This window comes from Condylura cristata, unplaced genomic scaffold (genome assembly GCF_000260355.1).
Source record: "Condylura cristata isolate star-nosed mole 26May11 unplaced genomic scaffold, ConCri1.0 scaffold00005, whole genome shotgun sequence".
In the NCBI taxonomy this organism is placed as follows: Eukaryota; Metazoa; Chordata; class Mammalia; order Eulipotyphla; family Talpidae; genus Condylura; species Condylura cristata.
Window position 1 is genome coordinate 20,647,366 of NW_004567106.1, and position 24,276 is coordinate 20,671,641.

Here is a 24,276-nt window from a genome sequence, read left to right on the forward strand (position 1 = left end):
GCTTTGGATCATTATGTGTCAATCATTTCACTCTTGGTTTTAAAATGGGCTATTTTGGTGAGTAATATTCACAAATGAGGAAGACTATGCATATGTGGTAACAAGAAATAGATACAGAAAATCTCTATCTTCTCAATCTTGTAAAATTGCTGTAAAAATTGTCTTAAGTACATATAAATAATCATAAGATTATTTCACAACGTAGGATGCTTACAATATGGTATCAATCATCAATAAATTTATGAATCAATCATTTTATAATAGACCTATATACATAGGAAGCCATATCAATGACATCCCCAAAACACTAGCAACCAAATTAACCCCATTCTTAAAAAAATGCAAAAAATAAACATATTTCACATGCTGTTAAATATTGAGACTTAAGTCAGATTTCATAATCTCTCATTTCAGTACACAAAACTAGACATCAACAACTCTGACAAAGGAAATCTCATGAGAAGCAATAAACATATATCTATATTAAACATCTCTCTCTCTCTCTCTCTCTCTCTCTATATATATATATATATATATATCTCATACATCACAACTTAAAAATTTGTTAGATGATCAAAACTTTTAGTTGGTGTGATACATCAGCACATACTGCAACTAGCTCTACTTAAATTCCCTCTCTATCCAGACCCCTGCACATCAGGAAGAAAATCAGATTTTCTTTATTCAGGAGGCCTACTGTATAAATTCTTCTCATAATCTAACATGATGTGGTCAAACTCAGCTAGATTAAGAAACTATAATCAGTAATTTTGAGTCAATAAGTAAAGTGTGTCTAGTGTCACACAGAGAAGTTGAAGCACATGTTCTAGTAAGTATAGAAAGCAAACTAAGTCTTTCAATGCAAAAGAATAATGGTGTATACTTTTTACAATTGTTTACAATTTAGAAATTAGGAAGTGAATGTTTTAAGGGCACAGTGTTCTAACTAAAGTATGAAATTAAAACTAATGAAAATATTAAGAGAGAGATCCCTAAGTAAGTAGAGAAAATAAAATGTGCTCAATAAGAGGAAAGTAAAAGGAATAAAAATATCTTCAGGAAAATACAAGACTTTAGTTTCAAGATAAAACTGATTATTTTTGGAAATAAATGATATAAGAATGGGCAAGTTAAAAATATATATAGTTTGTAAAACAGGAATCTTTGAAAAAGCTTCTATCTGCTAAAAGGGATAAAACTGTAACCAGCTTTTAATAACACATACAAACTACCAAAGACTTGGTGTTCTTTACCCCCAGGATTGATTAACTGAGAAAAACCTTTTTTCACTATAGCTGTCTATGGCACAGGGATGGGGAAAAAAAGTATAATGCTCGAAGGTCACAGAATAGTAGCTATATTTTATACATGTCTATATAAAATATACAGGACCATCCTCTTGTAGCCTGTCAGTAGTGTATTGAATTTATCACTCAGGGTAATTAAATATTGCTTTTTATACCTTTTAATACCTATAACAAAACATTTCTGAAATCAAAAATTTAAAAAAAAAACATTAAAAGTACTTGGTTAACCATAGACCAGAGACATTCTGTGGGGGTGGAGTGGGGAATGGGATCAAAAACGGGGAGGGGGGAGGGAGGGAAATGCATGGGACTATGGTGGTCGCACAGGGGTGATTTGGTGATGGGAAACCCGTGGGGATTACAATTGAGATGAAAAAAAAAATGTGCAAAATGATGTAAAAATAAACTTTTTAATAAAAAAAAGTACTTGGTTAAAAAGTAAAGACAAAATCAAATTCTAACACTTTATGGCACATTTTCTTAAATATAATTTTTATATAAATAAAATTGTTTTCTTTTCCCCAATAGTGTGGGAGAAAAGTTACGTGCATAATGCTAAAGTAACACACATAATCAAAACTGTAAGTTCCACCTGCAAAAATCATTACTCTTCTCTTCCCCAGTGTCAACAAATGGAAAAGTCAAAAGTGAACTCCACCATATCTCCCTGATTCTCCTATGAAATGATTGGGAGATACATAAAATTCATTATTTGGACTCAAAAAAAGTAAATGAAGATAATACAGTAATCCCTACTCTGAGTTCAACACAGTTTAGTAAATTGGAGTTTAATCTGATAGTCAGAACTTGAAATACACAGATTGAAGCATTATTTACAGGGATTATATTCTTGTAGCAAAACACCAAAGTGTCTAAGGTGAATATGAGTTTGTGTGTGTATAACACTGTAGTTTACTATGCAGATTCAAATGATAAAACAGGAAATTATCCTCTCTAACTACCCTACTTTCAAAATGCCAGTCATGGTGTCCAGGATAAGACCTCAGAGAATAAGGAGCTGAAGATGGTTAAGATTCACTGCCAGAATACACACTTGAAAATGAGATCAGTCTTGGCCTATGTGACTTTATGACTGAATTATTATTCAATCTTTCAAACCAGAGAATTGAGCCTGTCTCCTTTTCCACTATAGTTTTCAATGGCATCATGAAAGAAAAAAGTGCCTAATACTCGAGGGTCACAGAATAGTAGCTCTACCTATATTTTATATATGTACATATAAAATACACAGGATCATCCACTCGTAGCCTGGTACAATGTTGTATCTTTAACTCCAATATATATCTGAAACCAGGCAGGTCAGTCATTTCTCTTCTGTTTTGAAATCTGCCTATCTATTTTATTGAGTTCACCCTGTAACTTCATAATAAAAGTTTATTGAGTTCACCCTGTAACTTTATAATAAAATTCTTGTCACCTATTTATTCCAGAATCCCTCTGTGCCTTAAAACTTTTAAAGTCTAGCACACCTAATAATTTTCACAAAGTAATTTCTTGTACCTATTAACGAACCATCTTCTAAAACAAAAGTTAAAAAAAAATGATCTTCAGAGTCTTCCCTATGCATTATAAATATAGTTTTTTTAAATTTTTTACTTGGAGAAAGTTTTCTCTGATAAAAGGAAAACTCAATTAGGTCCTCTAGAGTCAACATTAGTTCTTAACTTTTTTTTCCCCCCTTGGAAAATAAATAGTTTAGTGAGGTTCACTAATAAAAAAAAAAATGGGCAGACTTTATTCACAGAGGGTCATTCAGCCTCAAATAAATCATAACCAGCCTTACCTCAGATACATATAAGATTTGATAACTACTATAAGATTTAATAACTAATCATATTCACCCTTACCCCAGATATATAAGATTTGAAAACTACTACATACAAGATTTGACCTATTTTAACTGTCTTAAATTTCCTACAATGCTATTTATCAAGTGTTTAATACAAAGCACTGTGTTTTAACAAAGATGTAGTAGAGAATGAACACAAATTTAGAATCTCAAGAAACACCTATTAAGACCCATCAATTGACTCTGACAACAAAAGCAGAAGACAAAGTCATGTGACTTGTTCTAAAATCAATAGAAATCTATAAATAACTCCTTAAAAATATCCAAGACTGGGCCCTCCCTGGTGGCGCAGCGGGTTAAAGCGCAGCACTGAGAATCTGAAGCCACTTCCGCATGAGTTCGATTCCCGCCTGCCCCGGAGGAGACCACATGGCGAGCCAGACCTCTCCTGGCCTGCCCGCTGCTCCCCTCAGCAGTGTACTTCGTCAATCTACCTGTTCTGCTCCCCACTCTGTCTCTGGTGAAGCCTCTCACCGCCCCTGAGCCTCTGGCCTGTACCCCAGTTCTGTATGCACAAATAAATAAATCTTTAAAAAAAAAAAAATATCCAAGACTATTTTAGTGTTGCTGGTGATTCTTCCTTTTAACTTCCATTTTATTTTGTTAAATAAAATTAATTTTCATTTTATTTTGTAAAATAAAATATTTTACTTAGACCCTCTAGAACCATTCTCATAGGTTCAAAGAATATAAATTTTGTGAAGGCAAAATTTTGTGAAGGTGAAAGTTCACATCAGAGGAATAAATCAAAATCAAATTCAGTAAACCACTGGGAAAAAAGATAGCTAAGTCACTGAAAAGCTACTGTATATTATGTACAAAATAAGAGTTTATACCAAAAGCATAAAACAAACAAGCTGATGTTTGGCTCATTATTCTTTTTCACGTCAGCACAATCTTATCATGATAAAATATAAGGGAATCAATGGGTACAGCTGCTATATAAAAGAGTTTGGCCATTCTTCAAAAAATTAAACATACAGTTAACATATGACCCAAAATTCCACTCATAGATATATACCCACCAAGAGGATTAAAAACTCAAATAAATACATATAACACACATGTTCATAACAATATTCACAATAGCCAAAGGCAGAAATGACCCATATGTTCATCAATCAATAAATTGTGGTGTCTACATACAATGGAGTATATTATAGTCTTAAAAGGGAATGAAGTACTGATATATGATACAACATGGACACATTATGTAGGCCAAGTGACAGATGTTGGACACAAAATATTAAATCATGTGTGATTCCATTTATATGAAATATCCAGAATAGATAAGTCCATAGAGACAAAATACAGAATGGTAGTTGCCAACTGCTGGAAGGAGAAAATGAGGAGCAACTGCTTAAATGGATACAGCTTTCCATTTGGGGTGATGAAATGTTTTGGACTAGAGAGAAGTGGTAGTTGCATAACACTGTGACTATACTAAACGCCAATGAACTGTTCATTTTAAAATGGTTGGTTAAGTTTATGTTACATTCACTTCACCTCAATTAAAAAAATATATAACTAGGTCAGTTGTTAGAAGACACGATTTCTAGACCTGGGTTCTAGGCCAGCTACTTATAGCTGACCTCTCTGAGCCTCAATTTCTTCATCTGTAAAACAGGCTGGGAACAGATGGTATCCAAGGTTCCTCTCATTAACTGGTGCTCTATATCTGCAGCTCTGAATTTTTAAAGAATTGTATCATATAGGAATTTATCTGAAAAACAAAGCATGGAGTACTGGTTAATGTTCTCAGCATCAGTCTTACAAGTAAGTCATTAGAAATTTTAACAAAATTACTTCTCATAATGACTTTAATTTAAAGTGGACACAAACATTAAAAGGCAATGCAATGAAGTCAATTTGCAAGGAGTGAAAGTGTTCTAAGATTATAGCTATGTAAAAAACTATATATCCAAGGATACAAAGTAGAGAATTTAAGCACAATTATAAATAAATTAATTAATACAAAGATTAGAGAATCTTGACGAATGATAGGATTAAATACATAACTCTTGGGTACTTTTCACCAACATCATTTCTTTCAAACTCTGAGAGTTCATTAAATTACATATAATCAAGTGTTGATAGTCTGTAATTGTCATTTAGAATTAATCCATATATACCTAAAACTCAAATAAGCCATAAAGAGGCTCAAATAAACAATATAACTGGTGTTGTCACAACCCAACTTTTATAAGATGGCATATTATAGAAAAGTAAAATAAGCAAAACCAAAACTGTATATATCCCTATAAAAAAAAGGTCGACCTCTGTTACCAGAACTTCACCCCATACAGTACAGTAGAAATAATTTTGGTCTACAAAATTTAAACTAAATGATGTCCACTGTAATAGCTAAATAAAAAAATCTTTGTAACATTACTATAAATTGTCTGAATCCGTATCAATAAAACCAAACTGTGAAATGTGCCCACAGTTGACTGAGTCAATTGAGTTGTGTAGAATTTTTAAATAATTATCAAACAATTTGTAGAAAAAATGAGTATCATTCACATCCACCTAAACATCAGGCAAGTAAATAAATGCAATCAAAAAAGAGAAAAGGAAAATAAGCATCAGTTAGCATAATTGTTCCTCAGTTTTCACCCTGCTAAGCACATCTAAAAATGATGAATACCAAAAAACACATATAAAAATGCATGTCACTACCCAGTTGTAAAAATCATCCTTTGGATATCACCTCACTTCCTTGACCCATCACAGGCTTCATCTAGTCATAATTGGTGTCATGTACTTGAAAGTTACTTTTAAGTTCAGAACCCAAACATGTGGAATAACCTAACATATGAAAAACAATATGATCTTTTAAAGTATAAAAGTTTAATCATCGCATATTTTGCTTAGGAAAAATACACGAGTTTTAATTACAGGTTAGTTTGATATACTTTATGTGTTTTGTCTTCTACTTAACATAATTTTCTTATTTCTACTTCAAGTTACCAAATTTACAACTTTACAACTAATCTTATTCTGATCAAAAATTTTTTGAAAGTATTTAAAATGAGCTCTTTCTTCAAAAGTAATTTCAGTGTTAAGATGCCTAACCATGGTAACCTTACAGTCTAAAAGCATTATACTTTAAAGATCTGCAATATTAAAAGAAAAAAAATTACTGCTCTCTGCTGAGTGATATCTGACAAAGTTCTCATATTTCTAAGTTTAACAGTACAAAAAAAAGTCACGTCATGGTTAAAAAGCAGTTCACAGTTAACCAATTTTTCTTACAGCAAATTTGAAACAATGATCCATATAGTTGTATTTTAGTTAATCCATTTAGAGTGGTTTCTTAGTGAAACTCACTTTGCTTCTCTATGCATAAAATTCTAACATATAAACAAGAGTTTACTGAGGTAATACATAAAGCCACTTTACAGTATTCCCAAATGTATAGCATTTCTTGTACATTGAAAAAAATAAAACCTATCAAGAGTTGCTCACATCAATAATAGGGCAATTAAAATAGCTCATGAAAAGCAGCAAGTGTAAAAGTTAAGAAACAGGAAAACCTCTGCCACTGCTGGCTAAGCAGAATTTCATTCTGAGGGAGCAGAGCTATGCTGTGCAGGCCCCGGCCTTCAAACTCTACAGTCACTGCCTGCCAACATCAGTTTAAATTGTCTCGGCCTTTAACACTACCTTGGGAGCCTGGGGAATAACATGCCAGAGTCAGGGACCTCTCTATGTATCTTGCATAATCAATCCAAATCAAAGCTTTAGACTGACTACTAAGAACCGTGCATACAATTCCAAACTGTCATCCACTATAGAACTGCTAAATCTATCTTCCAAACTAACACTGAACCCACTATGTCCTCTTATCGTTATTCAGGATCTAACCACTGCACTATTTTTTATTTTTCCTTCTTTATACAACTCCCCATTGCTTCCATCCCTCTCAAAGTTTCTCTCTGGATTTACTCTATTCGATGGTAAAAAATTGTTCTACTATCTTCTCGAAGGATTTTTGTTTTTTCATTTACCATGTACCCAAACTTCATGTTGCAGACATGGATCTAGCCATAATTTCCTTCAAAACTGTATATTAAAACAACCAGGGGGCATTTTAAAATCTTACAATCCAGGTTACATTCCTTACAAGTTACATCTGCATAGTTGGAAATGCATTTGAATTTCCAAAGTTCAGTAAAGTTAGAGCAAGAATATTAGGTTCCTTGCATTCTCCATGTGATTACAATATGCAGTCACAGGTGAGAACCCCTAATCATCCACTGAAAAATTCTTTTGACAGCAGCCCAAATGCCCAAAAGTAGATGACTGGATAAAAAAGATGTGGTACATATATACAATGGAATAATACTCAGCAACCAAAAAAGAGAAACACATGTCTTTTGCAGCAACTTGGATGGAACTGGAAAAGATCATGCTTAGTGAGATAAGCCAGAAAGAAAAATACCAGATGGTTTCACTCATAGCAGGAGTATAATGGACCAGGCGAGAAAACAACAAAAATAATGAACAACCATATACCAGAGACATTTTGTGGGGGTGGAGTGGGGAATGGGATCAAAAACGAGGGGGGAGGGGAGGGAGGGAAATGCACGGGACTATGGTGGTGGCACACAGGTGATTTGGTGATGGGAAACCCGCGGGGATTACAATCGAGATGGAAAAAAAAATGTGCAAAATGATGTAAAAATAAACTTTTGTAATAATTAAAAAAAATTATTTTGACAATATTTTCTATCTCTGTACTTGAGGTACTTGAACAAACACATGGATAATCCATCCAACACTCTATTTTTAATATCACAAGCATTTCAACTGCACTAGCTTTCACTGTAACACCACTTTAGCCACTGTATGGTGACACTGTGGATTCCTTATCACCTTTTCTTCTCTGAATGAGGAATACAAAAATTAATTCTTATTCTCTCATCACACTCTCCCCATTCTAAATTATACCAACTGCATCTATTTTTCATTGTCAGAATTACACACACTAGAGTTTTCTACTGTCTCACTAATTAGCCCACCTCTGTATTCACCTTTCTACAATGGACTCAAAAGCTGACCATATTTCAATCATTCTTTTGCCAACGTCCTCATGTATAATATTATTCCATTATGCTGGAAATTGTGTGTATACTTTCCTGTATATGCTATATGCTGTAAGTCTCATTAGGACATAAATTGTGTATTGTTTGTTCATTGATGCATTCCTGGTGCCAACTATAACATTTGTCATATGTCCCCAAAGGTATATATTGAAAGATCTACAAAAACATAGTAGGTCTAATTAATCAATTAAATCAATATTATAAAAATCAAGATTTTTCACCAGTTAATCTTCCTTTCTGATCATTAACACTAAGGTTCCATTTGCTCATGCATGGTTTGTTTCTCTGTCAAATCAATTCATTGGGCAATGCTATCTATAGAGCAAAGGGAAGGGGAGAAAAGTATAAAGGTCAATAATAAAAACTACTGGAATAATTAGATAAACATTTGAGAATTTGTCAAAATGTAAGAAAAAGTTAATTCACCTCACTATCTTTAAGAATTATTTTTGAAAATTCTCTCATGTGTTTTTATACATAAAGGTATAGAAATACCAAGACTATTTTTAAAACGAAAAAGGTAAACAATACTTTCCTTTATTATTTAGTACATTTCTACCCCAGTTTACTTTTCACAAAGCATGTCTTTTTTTAACAAAAATACATTTTTATTTTTAGATTGTACATGTTTCTTTTCCTACAAAGACCATATCTCCTTAACTCATTTTATTAAATATCAATTAACAGGCACGTAAAATACTTAAGTGAATACATTACTATTACTAACATTTCTACCAGTCATGATCATAAAACCTGAAGTGAAAAATAAGAAATAACACCTTATTTGGGAAAACAAGACAAAATAGTTGGCCAAATTATTGTTGATAACAAGGGAATAGCTTAACAAATACAGGACCTATACAACAGATCTGCACATGGAGAAAACCATTTTTAAAAGAAAACGAAGATATGCATTTACCAAGATTTAATTAAAAATTTTTAATATTCAAATAGAAAATGAGACTAAGAAGGTGTAGGTGATGAGAGCAGATACACTGCTGTGAGTGTGAAGAAAGTGGACCATAAACAGAATATAATGATCTGAGCTATCATTTTTGGACCTAAGGTGCTACTGAAAAAACAAGTCAGTCAGGTAAAGACTTCCAATTAAAAACTCAGAGACTTAGTAATGTGCTGGGGTAAAATGGAGAAGCATTCCAATAATCATTAGAGAATGCAACCAGGAATTCAGCAAGGTGGAGAAACGAGGTTACTTACACAGGCAAAGGGAGCAGGACTGCTTTGGGATGATTCCTCCTCCTCTGGGGGTGTGGCAACAATTAAGAATACTGGCTGCAGGGCAACAGAGACTGCAACCCTGCAGAATTTTACTTTACTATAGCTAGTTTAGCTGAAGCATAGTGATTGTTAATTATCTACAACTGCTAAACTGTATCCCCAGTCACTCACTGCCCTTAAATTCTTTTAAAATCTCATATAAACATGCCTGTTGCAGCAACATGGATGGAGCTGGAAGGGATCATGCTTAGTGAAATAAGCTAGAAAGAAAAGAAAAAATACTGGATGGTTTCACTCATAGCAGGAATATAACCCAACAGGCGAGAAAATAATAATAATGAACAGCTATATACCAGAGACATTTTATGGGGGTGGAGTGGGAGATGGGATCAAAAACAGTGGGGGAGGGAAATGTACTGGACCATGGTGATGGCACATGGGTGATTTGGTGTTGGAAAGCTCATAGGAATTACAACTGAGATGGAAAAATGCACAAAATATTGTAAAAATAAACTATTACATTATTTTTTTAAAATCTCATATAAACATATACATACCATCTATATTATTTTTAAAAGGTCACTAAATGTATTTTCAGATTTCAAGTTTGAATACACTATTAAAGCTTTAACTTCAATACTATTTTTATCTATTTCTCTTGCTTATGTTAACCTTGATATCATCATGTGACACTAACTAAAGAATGTACATGGAAAACTTTAAGTATCTTTTGATAGCAAAAAGCATAATCAACATAAAGATACATTTGATTTCATCAAGAATTTTTAAGTTGTGTGCTGCAAAGATACCAACAAGAAAATAAAAAGACAACTGATGGAATGGGAGAACATGCTTGCAAGTCATATGTCTGATAAACAGGTCTACCTGGAACATAAAAAAAAACTGGTAAATAAGAAATAGACAAATAATCCAATTTTAAAATGGGCATGAGATTTGAGTGGCCATTTCTCCAGAAGATATATAAATGATATGAAAAGATGTTCAATATCAGAAATGCTATCAAAACCACTGAGATACCACTCATATCCACAAATATAGGCATAATCTGTAAAACAGATTAACAATAAATATTCTTGATGATGTGGAGAAATTAGAATCCTCTTTTATTACTAGTGGGATTGTAAAAGTGATATAATCACTTTGGAAAAGTTTGCAGTAGCTCAAGTGTTCAAAGTAGAGTTATCATATGATCCACTAATTTTATAAAAAGGAAAATGCACACAAAAACATGCATACATATATTCACAGAATTATTACTCATAATAGTTTAGAAGTAGAAATGATCCAATATGGGCCAATACATAAAGGGGTACACAAAATGTACAACACAATTAGACAATAAAAAGAAAGTGTAGTAAATTGTATCTCAATAAAGTCACTTTTAAAATTACCACTTACTAGTTAAACAATAGTAAAGTAAATTACTAAAGTTTACAGACACAAGATCAATGGAATAAAAGAGATTCAAGATAACAAGTCTAATAAATAAGTATACAAAAAAGACAAAATACAGAAAAGTGTGACCTCTAGTGCAGTGATTCTTAGCCAGGAGCAAATTTACTCCTCATGAGACATTCAGCAATGTATGGGGACATTTTTGATTATCAAAATGGGGGGGATGCAGGTAAACGCATTGTAGAGATCAGGGTTATCAATGTCGCTAAGCAGTCTTCATAGCATCCTAATACACATGACAGCCACTCTTAACAATGAAGAGAAGAAAGAAGATGAGAAAAAAGAAGAGGAGAAGGAAGAAAGATGGAAAGACTATATTCTACATTACTTGAAGAAGGATTTTTTTGTTTTTTTTAAAGATTTATTTATTTGTGCATACAGAACTGGGGTACAGGCCAGAGGCTCAGGGGCGGTGAGAGGCTTCACCAGAGACAGAGTGGGGAACAGAACAGGCAGATGGAGGAAGTACACTGCTGGGGGGAGCAGCGGGTGGGTCAGGAGAGGTCTGCCACACCATGTGGTCATTTCCGGGGCAGGCAGGAATCGAACTCATGCCGAAGAGACTTTAGCATCTCAGTGCGGTGCTTTAACCCGCTGCGCCACCAGGGAAGGCCTGAAGAAGGATTTTAATGGAAATATTTTTCAAGGTTTTCTGTATGTTTGAAAATTTTTATTATAAAAATTATGAATATTTTTCCCTCACAAAAATACTAAAAATATGTAGAAAACAGACTGGAAAATAGAAAAATAAAACAGAGTCCAATAAAACTAAGCCAAAAACTAACCTTTGAACACTGGCTATGAACAGGGACAACCTGAGGGGGAAGGAACAGGAGAAGGATGAGAAGAAGGGAATAGGCACAAGGGTTTTGTGGGCTCTTCAGTGGGGGAAATCCTACATTCCTATAATGTAAACAGCAATATAAATAAATATTAACTCAATAAAAAAATATATATAACAGCTTTGCAACTTCTGATCAAAAAATCCATTGTCTCTGTATAATCTATAGCCAGGAAAGGTCCTTTTAAGAAGGTAAACTCTGTAAGGAAGAACTGAAATATCTGACAACACAAAATTAACCTCTATTAATAGCAAAAAAAAATGCATAAAGTTACATGGAAAACTATCAGCACCACCAGCAAAGGTATCCAAACCTCTAATGCAAGAAAATAATTTCTCAATTACGTGACGGGCAAAGATGAAAAATTTTAAGTCAAATTTGTCTATAATAAAAAGCTTAACATAAGATTAAAAAGTATAGATTACGATGCTAATTTATTTTCACAATTCCGAAGATACTATTCATTAGCTAAATTATCATAGTATATTATACATACATAATATTAGCTAATATTATTATCATACTATTTTATTAGCTTAATTACTTCAGGAATAGAACCTGAGTTTTATCAATGAACATAGCCACATTCATAAGTGACTCCCCTTCTCCCTACTTCATACAAATGGTAACAATATAAGAATAAAAATCCCAATATTCAAAACTCAATTTTTGGTTTTCCCTACAACATACAATCCAACAGAAAACCAAAACAACACAAGTCTATCAAAATAGAGTCTGTATGGCCAGATCTTCAAGGGACTGCCCAGAAGTGAACTGTCACTAATTTTCTACTTTTCTTATTTTTGTGACTAACTTTAACAGGATATATTCTAAAGTAACAATACAAGCCACCATTTATTATATTTTAGTATTGACTTAGAATCTTTGCTAACCACTTTGTATCTATCAGATTCCCCAAACAACTCTGACATGTCATATTACTGATTTTAATATAAAGATGAAGAAACAGCTAAATCATAGAATTAAGACCATGAACTGAACTTGGTTTAAAATCCAAGCATACCTTAGATCATCATTTTACAATATTCAGGTATATATTTTTTTTAGATTGATTTAATTAAAATGCTTACAGAACTGGCGCACAGGCCAGGGTGCAGGGGCGGTGAGAGGATTCACCAGAGACAGAGTGGGGAGCAGAACAGGCAGACTGACGAAGTACACTTCTGAGGGGGGCAGCTGGCAGGTCAAGCGAGGTCGGCTGAGCCATGTGGGTCACCTCTGGGGCAGGTGGGGATGGAAATCATGCTAAGGTAGCCTTAGCTTCCTGGTGCTGTGCTTTAACCCACTGCACCACCAGGGAGGGCCCCAAATAAATCTTTTTTTTTTAAAAAGTAAACACATATCTTCCAAATTCACTTAATAATGGTAACAAGCCAATAGCATGATACTATTTTATAAGTTACACAGACTAGAAAAATAAGGCTCAAAAGTCTTCCCAAAATTAAAATGCTTTAAAATGACAAAACTTAAATTAATCCACATTATTTGACAAACCATAAATTTATTATTCTTCAGAAAGTAGAAGTGTTCAGTATGCAATAAGGGGGGTGTGTGTGTGAAGAGAGAGAGAGAAAGAGAAGGGAGTAGAGGGATAGGTGTGAAACACTATGAGTCCAAGTGTAACAGGGTGGTTCCCAAGAAAAGGGGAGGTTCCAGGTTCTCTGCCCCACCCAAAAGAAGGGTGGAACTGAGCTGGGAAGAGAAGAATCTGGATAAGAGAATGAAGAGGACCGAAGCAGGATAGAGAGCCAGAAGGAGACCTGAGGGAAGCACATGGAGCAAAGAGACCTGTGAAGAAGCAGATTTTGTTTCTTGACCCTGGACTGGTTGAAAAAGATGAGGATGAGAAACTCATCTGGAGGTTAACTATGGCAGTGTTTATCTTGATTTTGATTTTGTTCTTTTCCTCCCAGACTTGTCTGGCTATTTCAGAGCCTTTTCTATGGGTCCCTGCCTGAGGGTGCTTTAGACTTGTGACAGGCTTTCAGGCCTTGCTTTGGGACAATTCCTTTTAGGTGGAATTTTACCCAAGAGGGGATGGGTGACTTTGGGTGTTTGATTTAGAAATTATTTTCTTTGCCTTTTACATAGTGCAAACTAATCGTATTAAAGTTCTTTTCCATAAAAGCTCTTATATATGGTCCTATATGTAAAAGTCTTGATGCGGAGATGGCAGAACCCTTTAGAATGGGCAGATTTGGGGGTTCAGGGATAACCCCTCTCCCTTCCCTGTAACACCAGTATAAAAACAATCTCAAATAATTTACTAACCTCAATAGTTCTGTAAATTTTGCCTCAAAGCCCATTATTACAGTAACTTGTAGTTTCTATGATTCATTAAAATGCCATTAGAGTAAATTATAAAATGCAATTGATTTTTCTAAAATTTTCATGTAATCAACACTCACAATTTGTAAAGTACATTATATCAGTTTCTTTTCCTATGTTTTGGTTATGGGCCACTTTTCATTCTCCAATCTCCATCTAGCCCATTTCCCCTTATTTTCCTATTTTATCAGAGATTAGACTATTGCAACAGTATGTTGAGCACTTAAGTACTTAAATGCCCAGAAAAAGGATCAGGAGTACTAGAATTCTAAAGCAAATGCTATTATCTTTGCCTTTTCCTTGCCCTTCCAGTACATATAATATACACACACAAATATGTACACATAAAAAATGTAATAAATTTCAGGGATGGTCAATCTACTGGGTGCTATGGACTGAATTGTGCACCACCACCCCCAAATTCATTTGAACTCATAAGCACTACTGTGGCAATATATGGAGACAAGATATTTAAAGATGTAACAAAGCTAATTGAGGCTATAATAGTAAGGCCATGATCCACAGAACTGACTTCTTCTTTAAAGTGAAAGAGAAACGCCAAAGTGCATGTGCAGAGAAATGGTCCTATGAGTTCACAGTGAGAAGACTGCCAACTGCAAGAAAAGAAGAGGACTCTAGAAGTCAACTCTGCTGTACCATAATCTTGAACTTAGTCTCTAGTACTGTGAAAAAATAAATTTTTGTTGCTTAAGACAAATTTTTAAAAAATGGAGGAAAGAAAAAGTATCAGAAGTTATAATTAATATCAAACTTAAAAGTAACTAGTAAATTAATAGGTGCAGCCTGATTAAACACCATGAGAAAAATTCTGAGAAAAATATTACTTCAAATAAATACAAGAAATCAAGAACAAATTCTAAAGTATACTATGGCTTACAGATTCATTATATAACACATAGCATTATCTGGAAAAAATCAGACCAATATTTCTCATTATGTGTTAGTAATGAAAATACAGTTTTCATTGAAACAGAACAATTTTACTGAGTTTTATAATTTCCAAATCTCAGATTGACAGTAAATCCAAAAGCCATTCTCACATATATGTTGTAATACAACTCTCCCCTGAAAATTAAAAGTTATAACAAAAACAATCATTCTCTCATTGCCAAACTACAACCAGGCTATAAATAGTTCCATAGCAAAACCAATTCAAGCTAAAAGGAGTAACATCCAAGGACTCTGCAAAAATTCTGGGGGCTAAGGTCAAAAGCCTGAGTCACTTTAGGAGTTTCAAATTCAACAGCATTAAAAGGGCCCTCAGGAAACGGGAGGAAAAGAAAGCAATATGAAAAAACAATGAAAACAAACAAACAAAAAAAAAATGATGAATTATTCCAACTGATATAAATGCACCTCTTATACAAACATAGAGATCAGACATCCAGTTTAATTTTCAGAACTCAACACAGAATTATTTCATCGAACATTTCTGGTACGTAGAATTTCTGTAGATTTAATGGAATTGTAGATGATCAAAATAATGTAACAATCTTCTCTAACAGAGACACTGAGAGGCATTTTAGCCAACAGAGTAGGTAGCAGCTGCCCTCCCTGAAAATGTACCTCCAAAAATTCCAACATTTTTAAATCCATGAAATATTTTTATTCAATCTTACAAGCTTTCAAAGGAGCATTAATGGTCATACAAATTCAACAAAGTAATGTTTTTAAAAAAAAGTACAATAAGCAAATAAATAAATATATACTATATGGTGAGAGGGGGCAAATATTAATTTCACCAAGGTAATGAAACTCAACTAGGTCCTTGATTAAAATCTGGTAGACCTCTTGAGATTTTAAGTGTCCTAGTGGGAAAGAGGAAAAACAAATTTATAAAAATTATTTTTCCCACTTTTCACTGTGAATTAGATTAGTAAATACAGACAGTAAGTACCAACTGACTCTTAAACTGCAAGGTCACTTCAGATCTTCCACCTGACCCAAATTGGTAGCTTTACCTGCAGTTACTTTTAATTACATTCTCCAGCCTTTCTTCCTGTAACTCTTCATCCTTTAATTATACTATTTGCTTTATTCTAACAAAAGACTACAAGATTTCAAGCTGAATGGTGGCCAAAATGGCACAAATTTTATCTCTGAGAGTAATTTTTCTCTGGGCATTTTTCAGATCTGACTTTTCACTTCAGCACCAGAACTTAGCATGTATCTACTATAAAGTAGGCATATTTAGGTAGAGTTTATAAATTAATTCACAATAATTAATCTCCTGTACAAGTAATAATCATAGTCTAGAAGTGTTAGCTTAACAACAGCTGTTAAGAACTTTAAGAATTCCTTTCAAGAATGTATCAGGGTTGATTAAAAATGAAAGATTTCTTTTCCCCAGAAATGACTGCAAACCCTCAAGTCATCTTTTCAAAAACATTTTTTTTGGAATTTCCCTTTCAGAAACTCTTCAGTCACCAACCACACAAGAAATTACCCTTATAACTAGATGGTAAGACATGCTCAGTTTGTATTTTTGTCCTTTCACTTTTTTTAACCTAGTCCCATATTTTCCTGTAACTCCACCGAAGGCAAGAAGATCCCTCTTTTTTCTGGAATCCACCCACAACTGAGAAACTTGAATTCATATTAGTGCCAAGGCGTACTCCATGAAAACCTGACGCACTAACCATTAATATTTGTATTAGCGACTGATAGTTTATGTTTACAAAGAGTTGTACCCTCCATCACTTTCTTTGATCTTCACTATAATGTGAGAGCAAATAGGAGGTTGGTGTTATTGTCCCAATTTTACACAGTAAGACACTGGAGCTCAGAAAAGTTCAAACAACTTCCCTAACATCACCTCTAAATTACGTGGTGAAGTTGGGACTCATCCTTATAATGCTTAATATATAGGCCATTTATATGTTGCTTAATTACTACTATGGTTGGTATATAATCTGTTGACAGGCATAAGTATGCATCACCTTGATTCCAGTCTATTTATTTACTCATTTTCAATCATCTTTTTAAAGTTAAAGTAATTTAAGAGCTGTCCACTTGTTTTCATTCTAAGTTTCTTCTCCCCACAAATATTTAAGGCACAATATCAAAATTAAACCTGACTCAGAAATAGAAAACTAAAGTTGCCATTAACTGAGGGAACACTTGATAGTCTTAAAGCCACAAAATTTCAAAACAATTTTAAAATACACTCAGAACCTCACTCAGCACTGCCACTCAATGGCTAGTTATTAGTGGCCTTCTATTAGAACCTCTTCCCTATAGAAAAACCTATTTTCTAACTCTTATAGAAGCTCTTACCCCCTCCTTTTCCATTACCACTCAGCTAAAGCAGTTCAGTTTATTCCACTTAGCACAACCTGTCTCAAACATCCTCTCTTACCTTTTTTCTTTTTCCTTTCCTCTAAGATAATTCTCTGTAAATTGTTGCTAAACATGAAATGATACTAATCAAAAGTAAACATGAACACAGTTAACAATATTAAGACATTAAGCACCCTTTATAATGTGCAAAAATCAAACAGTACAGACTGATAGTCATTACACACAGTGAAAAGCCATACACTTTAGAGTGGCCTTATGATAAATAAGCCCACCCCTTACATTCTTTAAATAATAAATATTTCTAATTCCCCAGTACCACTTACAAATTCCATATTCCCTCAAATTAAAGTAATTTTATAAATGTGTAGCAGTTAATGTAACCCTTTTAATCATAAAAAAATACATATAATGATCTACTCTATCACTTTCTATGGGAAAATGATGAATAAAACTTAGACACATCCATGTGAACACCAGTCATACATAGCAATCTCTTCCTATCTAGGAATTCCTAAATGCTTAAGGGAAAACAAATTTACTCGTAAGGCTTAACTTTTAAAAGCACATATATTTTCTTTTGTTTGCAATTCTATCAACTAGCTATAAGCTGCTAATCAAAAGGGTTGGATTTATTAAATTAATAAAATTATATTTATAAAATCTAAAACTTGAAATCATTGGAGAGGGGGCAGGGAAAACAAAAGGCCTTTAAAATTCTTAAGGGGAGACCGGTAATACTCAATTTGGCTGGTCTATCAAAAGACAGTAACAAGATGTGTAGAGTGGTCAAGTCACAGCCATACTAGACCATAATGTCTTTCTACCCCCTAATAATCTCTTTCCTACCTCTTAATACCCTTTGATTTATGGCTCTTATTCTGGCTAGTCCTTTTTAATATAATTAATTATTAAATAGCTGATGTTGTTTAAGGATAAACCCATGCCAAGAATACTTCTAAATCTATTAATCAAGAAAATCAAGTCATCAATTTTTACTAAGCACTTATACATGCAAGAGTGTATATGTGTGTGTAAAAGTCCAGGAATCCTTTCCTCTTGCACAAATCATCACATCTCAAGATTTCCAGAGTGAAATACAAGACTCTGTAAGTCTCTGTATTAGTGAGGATTCTCCAGAGAAACAATAACAGATTAATATGTATTTGTGTGTGTGTGTGTGTGCATTCATGCACCCATGTGCATACTGTGTGTACTGAGAGAAACTGCTCATTCACACTGGGAGGGCAATCTATTTTAAGGAGTTAAAAGCTTATCTGATCTTCATCCAATACACCCTCACAATCTGGGCATCCAATAGCCAATCAAATTGGCATTAAATCACAGTCACCATGGTTAAAAATCTTTAACATAAGACGCAAATTCACCTTACCAAAAGCTGTGAGAAGCCCTCCAGATCACAAAAATATTTAACTTCCTTTTGGCAAATATCTTCTAAATTTACCTGAACTACAAAATTTTACTCACTAACAGTGAAAATCTGAACTTTTTTAAAGTTCATGCCTTTTCACATCTGTATCACATTTATTAAAAACGAAATCAAGAATTACTACTATTTATAAAACTATTAAATCTGAATGGAAGTAATTTAACACAAAACAGATCATTTTATTTGACTTTTACTCATTTGCACATAACCCAAACAAAGAATAAGTTTAAATGACTACAATGTTAGTCACTATTCTTAGAAGCATAAGTGTCACAAGTTGATAATTGAGTTTCTATGCAAAACAAGCTCCTGAATATACACTGATACAAATTCAGCATATTGTCTCACATCTCCTATGCTTTTGTTCTTTATAATAATAAATGCTAGAATAATGCTAGAAGAATAATGCTAATAGTTTTTAAAACAACAAATTTGAAGGCATACTTAATGACAATTCACTGATAAATATTTCACTATGTTCTAATGCTATAAAAATTCAGATTAACTAAAATAAATTCTCAGGAACAAATATCCCATACCTAATATATAAGAGTCTAGTTTAGGCATATGAAAAAAACAAAAGGGGTGGAGGACAAATGGTTGAATATTAAATAAATAACTGTCAAGTATACCATGACAGCTTTTTATTGTCAAATGTACAAATAATATGAAAAATAATGAGTCCTTATCAGGCAATAAGTGAAGGGGAGGTGTGTGGGTTATATAGGTGTGTGAGTGTAAAAGGGGGAGGAATAAATATTTAAAGATTTCATTCCTATATAAAAATGCAAAGGACACAAATACCCAGATAAACCTAGCAAGTCTTCTAAGTATTTCAGTCTTATTTAGAATGACAATAAAAATTAAAAGCCAAAAATTTCAAATTAGAATTATTTTACAACTAAATTACAAACTATTTTCTTAAAAAATACAGACTTATTAGGGATGTGCTTTCAATTTATACCAATTATTGTATTTCACAGGTTTCAGAGTTCAATGTACATATTCTTTTCTCAACTGAGTAATTTTCCCTTTTAGTTTAATTTAATACAGTCTTTACTTGATCATTTGCATAGTTTCACATTTGTGAAAAGGTCTCAATTAAAGGTCTTTTCCGACAAAATGCAAAACTTTGTTTCAAATGCTTACCATTACTGTTAATATCGTGTACCTATGCACATGGCATCCCCATCTTGGTTTTGAAAAAAGCTAGAAATCGTATACTGATGATTATCAACTACAAAGAAAAAATAATGGAGCATTCCATACTGAGTCACAAGGGCAAACACGGTAGAATAAGAGTATCTAATGTGTTGTTTCATGATTTTAACTCTCCATGTTAGTCTTCTCATCTGTCTAGTGGCAATATTAACACCTATCTTAACACTGGATGGAAAGGAATAAGAGTATAAGAATCATCACCTTCTGCACTCACTATCACCTTGTTGAATATGAGAATCTTTCAAAACAGTTGATCATTACACATTTTGAGATCTAACATACATTAAATCATATGCCCTAAAACTACCTGATTCTCTGAGCCAGAACTAATAGAAGATAAAATAAAATTAGTAACACTATTTTAGTAACCAATATTAAGCAAAATTCCATAACTAAAATATTTCAAAACGTTAGTTTGACTATTTCGAATCTTGCTTAAATAAAAGCTAAGGCAAAGCAAAGATAGCTCAAGTGATAATAATGATCAGTTTATTTTCTGAACAACATTCAAACAAGGAAATGAGATATTTTAAAACCTACCAAGAGTTAAAAACTGTTTATTGAAAGCAAATGACCTGAATTTCTATAACGGGGAATCAGGAGATGAGATTCTAATTTCACTAATGATTATTTAACCTTGGATAGGACTCTAGACTTCAATCTTCTGATCTATAAAATGACAACTAAAAACCATATGTAAAATCCAAGTAATTATTTAGCATGGAGAGGGAATCCAGAGTAGTAGTTGCCTAGGATGAACTAGGCAAGGACTGCCAAAGTTGGTACCCTGCTCCATCACTCAGAAATTATGCATACACACAAAGCACTAAAGTACATCTTATTACTATCAATGACTTATTGTTTAAAATAGTTCACTGAAACATGAAATTACATTAAAATACAGAAACTTACAAAGTTCAGTCTTTCCAAATCAAGACACGATCATTTTACTGAAAGAGACACTGTAAGAGTTCTTGTGAAAGCATTACACTGTTTAAAACAAAATAAACTAGATGAAGTTTAACCAAAAGATCATCTTATAAAATAAGGTACATTAGAGATACTACCGAAAACTAACTTACAAGGCTAATTATTCCCAATAAAGTATCATATTAAAGGTAAAAACAAAACTATAGTATTTATAAGTATTTTTTAATCTAATAGTAACAACTGAAGCATGTTATAAATACCAATATATCTCCAAGAATGAGATAAAACTCCAGGAATGAAAAAAAACACAAAGTGAACCACAAATTACTAGAAAGAAGTTAATTCATAAGTAAAAATCAACCAATAAGTATTTTTCAGACACATCACTTGCCAGAATGTGCAAATATCAAAGAAAGAAGTAAGTCCCTCGTTGTTAGACAAGCTTATTATCATCATTTTTTTTTTTTTCACGAAACAAAAGCCATTCATGCACAAACCTTTTTTTCTTTATGGCCCAATCAGGTTTACCTCCCATTGCCCATAACTCAAAAAAAAAAAAAAAAGGAAGTATCCTATCCTTGTTCATATCAAAGGTGAGCTACTTTAGAACTTTAGATGCCAAACTAGTCCCTGACAGCGGTCACGGCGATCCTCATAAAACTTCGAGTCTTCAAATTCACAAGTTTCAGAAATTATCTTCAATGATATTGACCACTGCATATAACACTGCACTAACTTGAGCCAAGTACCCAGTTAACATCAATTCAGTTCTTCCCCTTAACGTACTGCTAGTAAAGGGAAATTCTACTTCTTCAAAAAGTCTGCTTTTTGCAATGGACTTTAGACACTACAAAAAGGAAATTGATTGGCCAGTCCTAGTTGCCCTACTTCCATTTCAGGTTCAAGTCAAAAACACTGTTCCACACAGTGTACCAAGGAGACCTTATGCAAATCAATAGAGTGGATGCTAAAAGTGAACTTTCTGATTCCCACGACTTAAACAGGAGGTAACTAGGTGTAGAAAGGGGGAGGGGTGGTGATGATATAACTGGGATATCCAAGTGGAGCCTGAGGAAAAAGAAAGTCCACTTCACTGAGTCAAACTAGGGGATGGAAGACAAAGTGGTCAGACCGAGTGACAACCCCTAGATGCTGACCGAGCTGGGAAGTGAAGGGCCCTGGAGGCCAAGGACCAGGGAAGGGACTCCTCGGGCAAGCCGGAGGGGAAGAACAACCGGCAACAAGGCAGAGACCATCGCTGTCACAGAGAAATGTGTAAGGGGACACAGAGCAAGAAGAAATGAATCGGGTCGGGAGTCAGCGACAGCAGGATGGAGATCAATGCCAGGGGCGACGGGCAAGCAGCAACTGCGAAAGAAGAGGCACAGGCAGCCGGAGGTACTGGGGCTCTGTTGAGTCAGCACAGCTCCTATCCAGGGGGCACTTGTAGGATCCCCGTAGCTCCTCGCGCCCCGGGGCCCGCTGCAGGCAGCAGGGCCCGCCGGCGCGAGAAATGTTGTTCTCCGATGGGCTGGCACCGGCCCCTTCCCCATTTCTCAGGTAAACACTGGCCGCCGTCGCCGCTTACCTCTGTTAACATTATTACACCCAGGGGAAGTGAGCTCCTCCCTAGCCGCGCCGCATGGCAACAGCCGTAGCAGCAGTGAAAACTGCCCGAGCCGCCGCCAACGGCGGCAACAGCTCCTTGAGTCCTCTCCCGGGCGGCGGCTTTACTCGGCTTCGCTGGCTTCCCCCCGGCCCGGTTGCTCGCGACGGACGCGCCGCCATCTTGGAAGAGCGACGTCCGCGTCTCTCCGCGACGTGCGCTCCCATTGGCGGGTGCGGGAGTCGCCAGCGTCTCGTGACTGTCTCCATAGCGCCGGCGCGCGGTGTGTCGGAGGTGGGTGCCCGGCGGCCTACAAGGCTGTAGGGGCGAAGCCTCCGGCAGTGGGTGGCCGGGCAGAATAGGGGCTCCGGAGAGTAGAGAGAGGTTCCAACGACTTTGGGCCGGCGCGCGCGCGCGCTGCAGCCGTTCGTCCTCCGCCACTCGCCGGGGTCCGCCGGCCCTGGAGGGGAGAGAGATCGGCGGAGGCCCAGAGGCTGACGGAGTGCGCCGCGGACCTCGCGCGTCTCGGGGACCGGGCGGCAGGTATTCGGTGGGAAAACTGCTCTCGCACATTCTTCTGGTCCCACACCAGCCGAAGAGTTCGCGGGAGGTTCGACTTCCTCCACGATCTGGGATTTAAATATGATCTGAAACTGCTCTCCACGCATCCCCTCTCAAGTTTGACAGAAACTTTTCCTTTGTCCTTACCAGTCCTCAGCGTGTTCTCTACTGGGATGGGCGACAAACTGTAGACGCGATACAGGTATATCAGCTTTACAGCATTAGTACCGTGGGCGATTGCGTGATCGGCGAGCACCTGCACCGCAGGGAGGACTGACTTTAGCTTCTTGTAAGAGACCTCTAAAGAAGATTAAAGTCACTTTGCTTTTAACTGCTGTCTACAGTTTTACTGGCTTTTTGATACAATGTGCTAATGTATCTTGTTGAGTACATTTCAGCAGGTGGCATTGTAAACAGTCTCAACTTAAATGGACTAAACGCTGAAGTAGGTGCATAGAAGTCCCTGAGGTAGTCTGGGACTTCTAAACTTACCACTAGATGGGTAACAACTGTGCGATTGAAGGCAGTCATTTCCAAGCAAATTGTCATGAAAGTAGCTTGCTTCCCTGAACACATTATTAAAGTGAGTTACCCTGCTGAATGTTAAAAATCAGTTTCCAAGGAAATTGAAATGTTTGTTTTCCGGTTTAACATACAGAACCGTACCAGCTCCTTACAAGGAATAAAATGGCATTTTGGAAACTGAGGCTGGTGGTTCCTTCCTGTATACCTGAGACTTCACGCAAAATAGAATTTACCACCCCCCTCTTTAATTCTCAAAATAAAGTAAAAGCATTACAAATCTTCTGTTATCTCTAACTTATTGTGCCCCTTCCACAGAAACAAAGTGCTTAATATATACAGCTACACAGTGAAAAGAAAAAAAAAAACTTTAACTCAAATTAACTAATTGACATAGTTTTTTTTTTGTGGTTGTTTTAATTTACATCTGATACATAATTTCCACACTGCCGAGCTGACAAAATTCTGACCTCTGCA

At 35.1% G+C, this 24,276-nt stretch overlaps 1 protein-coding gene across 3 annotated transcripts in view; it reads right to left on the reverse strand.

The window, feature by feature from the left end:
- SNX13 (sorting nexin 13) overlaps nucleotides 1-22,917 on the reverse strand; it is a 99,214-nt gene extending 76,297 nt beyond the window's left edge. For 2 of the 3 annotated variants that reach the window (XM_012721032.1, XM_012721033.1), the window contains exon 1: nucleotides 22,699-22,888. In XM_012721032.1, the coding sequence (XP_012576486.1) occupies nucleotides 22,699-22,710 (12 nt within the window). In that variant the 5' untranslated portion in view covers nucleotides 22,711-22,888. Of the gene's footprint in view, nucleotides 1-22,698 lie in introns of all 3 variants that reach the window. The other variant, XM_004676742.2, reaches the window with a different exon arrangement.
- Between the last annotated feature and the right edge of the window lie 1,359 nt (nucleotides 22,918-24,276).